General features: G+C 42.4%; 1 protein-coding gene across 2 annotated transcripts; it reads left to right on the forward strand.

Annotated features, from left to right (window-relative positions):
- The first annotated feature begins 1,129 nt into the window (after positions 1-1,129).
- LOC105676611 (uncharacterized) lies at positions 1,130-9,344 on the forward strand. 2 transcript variants are annotated; one of them, XM_067351322.1, is made up of 7 exons: positions 1,130-1,530; positions 2,449-2,683; positions 3,960-4,221; positions 4,842-5,124; positions 5,363-5,551; positions 5,793-5,911; positions 5,991-9,344. In XM_067351322.1, the coding sequence occupies exons 3-7, from the start codon at positions 4,056-4,058 to the stop codon at positions 7,346-7,348; spliced, it is 2,115 nt and encodes a 704-aa protein (XP_067207423.1). In that variant the 5' UTR covers positions 1,130-1,530; positions 2,449-2,683; positions 3,960-4,055; the 3' UTR covers positions 7,349-9,344. The 2 variants fall into 2 exon arrangements, with proteins under 2 accessions (XP_067207423.1, XP_012230073.2); XM_012374650.2 differs by having other exon boundaries at positions 2,449-2,678.
- The last annotated feature ends 938 nt before the right edge of the window (positions 9,345-10,282 follow it).

A 10,282-nucleotide genomic window follows, 5' to 3' on the forward strand; every position in this document is an offset into this window, starting at 1 on the left:
CTGTAGATAAACACATATTTCTTGAAAGTGATGAAAAAATGGATTCGATGCGACTTAAGTGCAACAGGAAGTTTTTGCAAAGCATACGCATGTTTAATCATAATGTGTGCAAATATAAAAATAATAAATAAAATTGTTTATAATTATTAAAATAAGAATTACAAAAATATATTTACAAGTATGGTTATGCAAACTCTAAAAATAAAAATAACTCAATGATGAATTCAATAAATTTCAATATTTACAAAATAATTAATTTTATGTTGTTGTGTTGTTCTGATGAAAAAGTCTAAAGAATGCTTTTACGATAACAATCAGCAGCGATATATTCAGCGAAGTAACATTAATCAGTTTGGCGAATATTGCGAATCCGTCTCTGTTGACTTTCGAATTACGCAGCGTCGTGCATTCGAACGACGTGATGAATGTTTAATTTTATTGCCCGCTTGTAGATTCGTATCATGTATATGCGATGTAAAATAAATATACCACTGATATAAAAACTGTCCGTGAACGATCTTTATGTGCATAAATATTACGTAGATTTTATCGTTTGTTTTGTCATGTGTAGAAAAAAATATATACAAATTTTGGAACATTAGCATTGCAATTAAATCGTTAGAAATACAAATTTGTGACTATTGAACATAAATTATAAAAACTAATAATCATTGTAACAATTATCACAAACTTCATACATTTTACAATCATAACGAAAATTTCCCATGTGATATGCAAAACGTAATTGCTATTTTTATAAGTATTATTTATCCATTTTGTATATATACGCACAATATTTTCACCAAGCTTGTGTTTTAAGACGTCATATATAGAATACAATATTTTTTATATGCTTTAAGCTAATTGCACCAGTTAATATCGTTAATTAATTAAATACACTCTTTTCTATCAAAGTATAGACATAATTGAAATATAAGATCTTAACTATTTAATTAAGCTTTATATTATTAGAATTCCATATTTATACATAAATTTTGGATTCATCGATAAGTATAATGCCCGCCCTTAGAAATGGTAGATGTGCGGGCAAACCGGCAAGACGCCAAGATCAGCTCGCCAGCCGCGCTTTCCGGTTTGCGTTTTATAAATACTACAGACAGGCAAACAGTGCACCGAACACGGCAGACCAGTCGTGAAATCACTCGAGGTGCGTGGCCGCTCGTGTAGCACGATCTGCTCGCGTCCGAAGAAGAGCTATCGATATCCTTGCGTGAACTCTACGATCCGCGTGTCCGCGTTATTAACGACAATTTTACTCGCGAGTGCACTTTCGCGGGGAGACATGCGTTCCCGATGGTGTTAATTGTGCCTCTTCGTGTCTCCTGTGTTTCTCCGAATCTCTGTGTGTGGAAGGACTCTCACGGGGAAGTGCGCGAGGAAGCACGCGATCTGTGAATTTACATGAGCGCCCTCACGCTGTGCGTGTTCGCCTTTCTGTGAATCGCGAGCAGCGGATTGCGCTTACATAAATAACGACGGGAGACCGATTCGCCGCAGATTCTATCAACCGTAAGTTTGCGTTCACCGATACGAATAGGATTTAAATAAAATTCATTCGTTGGATGCTCGCGGGCATCGATTTTCGCGTGATACTTTTCGCAAAAGACGACGACGTATGCGGCAATCTAATAATAAAATACTCGTTAATTGTACGGGAACTAAAGAAAATAAATAAATTACATTACATTTCAATAAAAGGCAAATAAAATACAAAGTATCTGACGTTTTAAATTTTACATCTGGACTCTCGGAAATAATTTGATGCATATGTGAAGAGAGACGGAAGTGTAGCACGTGTATACTTATTTTTATCGCGCGAGTAAAAAATCGCAGGAAACACCGCTTAATTAATTTAAAACTCACGAAAATCGCATAATATGTTTTTGCGCCAGCAGCTCACGAAAATACGTTCGCTCTCTAATCGCTAGAAAATATTTCGAAAACTTTGATCTTGTATCTATTGTCGTAATCTGCCAAATAATATGTATACGGCGTGTGCCGTATACATATTCTTGGTAAGATTCGAAGCGTCTCTCTCTTTCTCGCCCAGCGTCTTGCGCAACAATCGTACGCGACACAAAAATACTAGCCGGCTGCACGGACGATGCACACTCTCGCGGAATTGCGATTTCAAGCTGTTAACGATTCGTTGTTGGTCTCCCAGCGAAAATAAAATATCGCGCATCATTAAATTCCCATTTTACGACTGGATACAATCATCCGGATTTATTACTATCGTGTCCTACTTCTCACCAAATGCCATTGTCCATCATAACGTTGGAATTCTATTTATCTCGTTGCCGAACACGCGCATCGATGCATGTAATTTGTACAACGTGGATTTTGTCGCGCGATGTACAATAATTCGAATTTTTCAAGTTATTTGGATAAATTTTAATCTCATAAGTCGATTAAATGTTTTTGCAGAATAGAGTGCGTTTCAAAGAGCGAAACTATTTCAAAACGAGGCGATTGACTAGCAATATTGCGAAATTCACAAGAGCGACAGGATGTAATATCTGGAGGGTGCAATTGATTCGCGTTGAGCCGTGAAGTCTATTCTCGGTGATAAAAGGCGAAGGATTATCGAGATGAGCGGAATGAAGAAGGCGATCGGTGGATCCATTCATAGGATACGAGAGTTCGAGCTCGAGAAGGTAATGTTAGTTCCTTTCGTGTTTTTTCTCAGTTTTTCTACAAGAAACCGGATGCAATTGGCTTTCTTTTTCTTTGTAAGCGCGATATTTCCCTAAAGTCGCAGCACTCCTCTCCTCCGAATAAAGAAGCTTAAACAACGGCGATGGCGAACCTTATCCAGCCACTGAGCCATTGAGATCTCGAAATAGGATTCGCGAACGAGCAGCATTTCATTATGCTTGCTCGACTAACGGCCATTCTCCTACCTGGCATTGCACCAATGTTTCCCTAACGGAGAATTTGTGACGACGACGTTTGCGACCGTGACTCGTCGTCATTCGCGTTGGATCGCTCGTGACTTTGTATCTAATAATGAATCAGACTCATCAAATTTTATTATGATTATGTTTTATGATAATTATAAAAGTCTCAGAAATAAAGATTTAAATTTATTCAATCAACAATATTAAAAAAAAATTATTTAAGAAATAATATGTTTTAAACGGGATATATTTTTGCAAATAATATTTCAATATGACAGAACAAATTTATTAACTTCATCAATAAAACATGAAAATTGCTGCCTACAATATTTGAGATGAGATCAGTTAAATTTCTCTCAATTAACTTTATTTATTTATTATTTTTAATTTGTTTTAATTAACGTGCTTGAAACACGACACAGTAAGCAAATTTATATTTCGTGCAAGTATTTTATTTATATTTACTTCACATTAATAGTTAAAAATTTCTCATTGTATCAAATATTAGAGTAAAATGTAATCTCATTTTTACAAGCAAAAATTGTTGCAATTTTATTGCAGTTTTCTTTATCCGATCAAAGAACGGTCGAATTTTCATTGCGGCGAGATATATGGTTCAATGGAACGGCGTTAAGGGGAAACCTTAGTTACTATGTGTCGGGTTCGCATTGGGATCAGAGTAAAAATAGACCTCGCGTTAAGATCGGGCGGAGCGCCGCGTTGTATACAGTGTGCAGCGGATAATGCATCGTGCTCGCGAAATCCTTAAGTTTCCCTTTGGAATCGCATTTTCCTTGTAACATTACGAGCACATTTTCCTTGTAACATTACGAGCGTTCGCGTCCTTTGTCTCAAAGCTCTCGAGTTACTCGTTCTCTCTTTCTCTTTCGAGTTTGAGCATCATTAAGTTTCCACTGTGAACGTCTAAAGCGCTACTTCGAGCATTCTACTGGCTGGAGGAGCAGCGACGCGATTCTATCGATCACGGCGATCGTTATGCACGGCAGCACGTCAGCAACTAATTATTTTTTGGAACAGGTAAATCTGATCGACGAGTTCGACATTCTACAGATAGTCGGCGAGGGATGGTTCGGCAAGATCTTGCTGACGGAGCACCGCAGCACGCAGACCGAGATGGTGCTGAAGGCCCTGCCGAAGGCCTACACCGGCATTTCAGACTTCTTTCGGGAATTTCATTATGGATTACATCTGTCGGCGCACAGGAATATCATAACCACTTACGACGTGGCGTTCGAGACGGCCGGATTCTACGTTTTTAGTCAAGAATACGCCCCGCTCGGTGAGAGAATTTTTTTATCACGTTCGCGCTCGCACGTGCGCGCCGACTATTTGTGGATCTTACGAATCAAGCGCGTTCATTAATCATTTTAATCATTCGAATCCGCTGTGCAATTTATTATTTTACCAAATTCGTAAATAAGAATATTTGGGTTTAAGTATAATAATTAACAATATGATAATATAATGAAAAATTTTTGATTGTTGAAAAGTATATTGTAAACCTAATAGAAAAATCAACAATTTATCTTTCAAAAGCCAAGGTTTTAAGTTCACTAAATTTACAAATACAATTCGTTGCTAATAAAAATGCTTCATACACAATTAAATTTAGGAGTAATTGATAAATTTATAAACGTATTTCCTCCAAAATTACCAAAAATTCATTTTTTGAAAATGGAATAAATTGCACACACTCTCTCGGTGACAGTTTCTGCATACATATTTTGTGTATTCCGATACACAAATAACAAGACTAAACAATTCCAAATAATTCACCGATTATTCCGAGACACGACGTAGTTATCCGCGATTGTAGACGATAAAGAGACGACGAAGCTTCGCGGGCGCGTTGCCGTATAAATACGTCTCATTGTCAGTCGCGATGCCATCGATTTTCAGGCGATCTCACGTCGAACGTGACGGAAACCGGGCTGGGCGAGCTGCACGCGAAGAGGGTGGCCAGGCAGCTCGCCGCTGCGGTGTATCACATACACAGCCGCGAGCTGGTGCATCGCGATATCAAGCTCGACAATATACTCGTGTTTCGCAGCGACTTCTCGCGCATCAAGCTGTGCGACTTCGGCGAGACCAGGCGGGTCAACACCGTCGTGCGAAGGCACAACGAGTGGCTGCCGTACTCGCCGCCCGAGGTATTGCAGATCGACACTGACGAGACGTACAAGTAATTATATATATGCTGTGATTGTAACCATTAAGCGCGCTTGTCGCGTTATATTTTTACTTTTCTTTTTAAGATCTTGTAAGCGATAAAATTTTGATCGAGTTTCGAAAGCTTGATACTGCATAGAGAAAATTTATACAATACATTCCTGTGTATTGTGTGAATCATATCTAACGTGTAGCTCGCCCACGGCCGCTGAATGTATACATTTTAACGGCGACGGACGGACGACTTTCAGAGCTCGCACGTCGCACGACGTCTGGCAATTCGGCATTGTCCTATTTGTCTGCCTGACCGGATGCCTGCCATGGCAGAAGGCGGCGTTGGATGATCCGCGCTACACAAGATATCAAAACTGGCACAACGCGACGCTTAACATCGCCAAGAAGCCGAAATTATTTCAGCTGATCAGCTCGCGGGCGCAGAGGTGAGTTTTCGCTTGGGAATGCAAGATTGAGCGCCGCATTGGCGTGCATTCCAAGTGAATCCAACGTGATACAGTAGTAGCTATTATTCATTCACTATTTACACTTTCCTCACTTATGTTTTTTTTTTTTTTTAATTATTTAAATCAATTCTCAAATTATTAATCATTCTTGATGCAGATTACAGGTAGAAATTTTAATAATTTAACCGCATCAATAATAATAATATTACACTTCTTAAAGAATGTTCAAAAGACTGCTCGACCCGAAGGCTGACAAGCGACCTGTCAGCGTGTTGGAGGCAAATAAATATTTAGAGGACAGATGGCTGGCGAAACTCGGGGCTGAGAAAGCGTTGAATGGTAAGTTGGCTTTTAGATCGCAATATCGCCGGCGATATGTCGCAATTTTTCTCAGCGACGCTCCCCCTCGTGTTCGCAGGCGGCGCCGACGAGAGAGACGAGCTCTGCCCGTCTATGTACAGCTTCCACAGTTCCTTGGAGGAGAAGAATCAACTCCTACACACGCTCACGACGTACGGCATCGAGACGACGGTGGATCGATCGAAGAAGAAGGATCGCATCAGACAGTGGATCCAGGCTAGCGCGATCGTCGAGGAGAACGAGGGGGACGAGTCGGATACGTACGAGGATTCAGAGTTCTATGAAGATGAGGATAACGAAAGCGACGAGACGGATCCGGTTCCCATGCGGGGCAGGCATTTCCCGGAGAGGCGTCCGAGCGCCGCGACGAACGATCGTCGAAAGAGAAGAGGCAGCACCGCGTCGAAAAACAAAGTGCCCGTAAAGCCAGTCGAAAGGAAAATACCCTTCGCGCCGCAGGTGGCCGAGGAGCGAGAAACAGTCGCGCGCTTTGCCAGTTTTCCCAACGGCGATCCGAATCTCGCCGTGAGAAACGGCAACGATCAATCCCGCGACACTTCCGCAGCATCGATCAACGTCATCTCCGACGTATCGCCCAGCACCAATGGCCGAAGCGTCAAGGATCCCGCGAGAACTAACGTTAATAATTCTCAAGACGAATCATTAGAGCGTGCCACGCTGCCGATCAAACAATCACCGCCGAAGATCGCAGCGGGCGCACCGGATTCCGGAAATAAGGTCGCGCCGATGAGTCCGCAAATCCCGGCTAGAAAAAATCGTGCCCATACAGCGCCGTTTTCGGACGTGCGATCGAGCGAAAAGCAAGCGGAATCCTCGGCGAGAAGGACACAATCCGCGGCGGTTTTGCAGACGCCGGAGGCGGAGGATCCGCCTCGGACGAAGACGTCCGCGTCGCCGCATCCGTCGGCGGGTCGAGCGAGCCATCCCTCCGTCGCTGCGTTATCGGTATCGCGAACAGCGAGATCAGCCGCTCCGCCGGTCGGCCGAGCTGATAGAGGAGCGGCCGCGTCGGCAACAGGCAACGCGGAGACGCAGCCTCCGAGCGGTGTTCCGCCCGCTCGAGTCGAGAGCTCGCCGCCAGTAGTGGCGCAAATCACGATGCCGACGAACGCTATGTCGGCCGCCTCTCATTTGGTAATGCAGAGCTTCAACACTCTGCAGGATATCGCGGCGAATCATCAGGTTAGCAGCGGCACGCCTTCGTCGACGACCTCGCCGGCGAGCTCGTCGTCAAATGTCAGCAAACCCGGTCAACGGATCGAGGAGAGGACCGTGGCATATGGCAAAGACGCGTACGCGCACTACGGTATCGCTCACGGAGCTATCCTGCCGATGAGAGTGAATGTCGTCAGGCAGGACTCCGCGGGCAGTGGTAGTCGATCTGTCAGCAATTAACATGCAAACTTAATGACGCACCGGATTACCTTGTCACTAATTACAGCTAAACATTCGCGCAAACTAATCGCGAAACAAATCGATACTGTAAATACACACGCTTGGAGGTGGATATTAAAAATTTATCTTTCCTCGAAAAAAAAAAAAAAAGAAGACTTGGCGCAAGACACGGGTGTATATCTTGATTTGGCAAACCGCTCGAATGGAAAGATCGCGGAAGCAAACACGTGAAGTATGAATATTTGCCATCCGTGCGATATTTTCCATTTTATAACGTTGAGGTCATTATTGAAAAGCTGTTGCTTTGAACAAGATTGCCAAAAGTTCCTCCGGAACGCGTATTATGCTAATTATGCGACGCTACGCAATGTTCGAGTCTACGAAATAAAATAAATTCGTTGCGAAAATAACGTTTTTACAACACCACAGTATAAATGGAGACATCATGTTACGTACGTACGTCATGCTTCATTAGTTCCAAGGGACACTTATATCGCCACGTGTCGCTCGCTTCGTAGAGCATAACGGGATAAAATTAGCGCGGCGTCTCGGAAGAGTTGCACCGCACGAGAATGTAGCGCTCGATCGTTATTTTTCGACCGCGAAAAACGGAAAAATTTCTATGCATGCATTCTCTCTCAGATCCATTTCTTTTTTAAGGTTCAATTTGTTAATATTACGTAACGCACTGAATGTCTTTTCTCGAGGGGAAACGCGCGGAGAAAGATGCGGCCTGCGGAATGCGAGTTAGTTAAATATATGTGCCTTGTGATATTAGAGATCATGTATAGAGCTGTCTGGCTAAAATGCGAGTGTAACAAATCGAGAGGAATGCGAGAGAATGTGAAGTATATGTAAATGTGAAGCGCGATGATTTGTATATATTATCTATGAAATATAATATTTATTGTGCTTTCACGTGTTACTCTATTTTTCTTATGAAGAAGAGCGTTAATAAATTATTGCAAGTTTGCTTGAGACTCGCGTATTGCGATTCAATATGTCAAGAATTTTAAAAACAGCGATGTACGCGAGATACCGTTTCGACGTAGACATACTATGAATAAATCATACGATACCATATTAAACCCGTGCCACTGACACGGTATATTTGTATTGTATATTGAATGGCGTATTGTCTATGCTAATAGTGCGCGGACTATTTACAGAACTATATTTCACTTTCTGTCATGTTAAAAGTACAATAGCAAAGAGAGGCGATCAGTCAGACGCATATATGTACGCGCAGAACACTCGGACAGATTATACGAACATAGTCATATTGACGGCACTTCTATTAGTATGTAACAATCAGATCGATATATACGAGCGCGCGCCGCTAATCGCTAATTACTACCGATGTTCGATATTATCTGATTTACGTGCTGCGGCCGTAACTATTAGATAAGCTTCCTTCGGCGGCGATTTCCGCTTAAACTCCGACGTTGCGACTATTAGCGTCGCTCGAGGAGAGCGCGAACGACGAGAGAGAGAGAGAAAGAGAGAGAGAGAGAGCGAGGGAGAGAAGGGCGAGGCGAGAGAGCCGCGAGGGTGCGCGTTTGGCGATGTGGAAATAATTCCCGGGCGAGCCGTGGCACGAATTAATTAAGAGATACGTAAGTAGCGCATATTGCGCGGGAGACGCAATTACCGTCGTCTTTGACGCCGAGGAGTAACGCGGCGGCGTGCAAGAGATATGGAGGACCGTCGCGCGCGCGCGAAGGTAGCGCGCGTTGTTTATCGTCATAAGCTAACTGGCGGAATACTGGCGAAAACTTTCCCGACGTAAGCGTTAATTAGTGTTTGAGTCAACGCTACTCGTGGAATTGCTAATTGACATTTTTGACGGTGCACTATATTATTATAGATTCGCCCACGCGTGGCGCCAAGCGCAGATGCCAGATACGAGATACATTTTTATAACATTTCTGCAATAGGTTTTCGCTGTATCAGTTGCATTATTGGTTACTGTTAATAAAATAATATTAATTAATTATCGACTTGTTACGAGATTTTATACGCTGCAAATATATTTATCTATGCGCTCTAATAATGCATCGTTGCGCTTTTCTGATAGAATCAACCTTGACAATATAAGAACCGACAATTTGAATCATATAAAATTGCCGAATAATTATTGAACGTGTATGTACGTACCTCATGTCCGCTCACGAAATAGTCGTGATTATTCCCGATGCGTCATACGAGCGCAACTGTCAACGTAAGCTGACCGAAAATCGTCGCTCCGCCGAACGTCACGCTTGACACCTTCGCTGTCCGGTCTACCGGTCCAAAAGTCACGTGGATGAAAATTGATGAAACCACAATTGGTGTTAATGGTGTACCGCAGTTGCCCCTTCGTTGATATCATCCAGCAACCTCCTGCATCCTTGTTACATCGCATTTGGGCGATGTCTATTTCGGGATCGATCGAACTTGTTTCGCTGCCGGGGCTTTGGTAATAGACGCAAAACCAGAATCTACGAGAACGTACAAATTTAATCGCTAATGGTATCGTTACGATGAACAAAATATTAATGCTTTTTCGCATGTGAGAGATACTTAGCACAAAATTACTCACGTTATCAGAAACCATAAATAACATTATACGCGTATTAAAAGTATTCGTTTCATTAATTCCGTATTCTTTATATTTTTTTTTAATCATCGTAATGCTCGGCAAACTTTACATTGCTTCGTGACACGTTAGATGAGAAGATTAAAGAGATCAATGTTAGAATAATTGACGCTCGCGTTATATTTTTAAATGGTATAATTAATATGATCATTATATATCTCTTTAATGAACATGGAGATTATGGGTGCGATGAGTATCAGGTACTTATAATCAATGAGTACGTCACGATCGAGAGTGAGCCCATCATGCTAATGTTCCGCAAGGCAGCTTCGGGGGGAAGGACCTTTCCGTCGCGA

This window comes from Linepithema humile, chromosome 3 (assembly GCF_040581485.1).
Source record: "Linepithema humile isolate Giens D197 chromosome 3, Lhum_UNIL_v1.0, whole genome shotgun sequence".
Classification (NCBI taxonomy): domain Eukaryota; kingdom Metazoa; phylum Arthropoda; class Insecta; order Hymenoptera; family Formicidae; genus Linepithema; species Linepithema humile.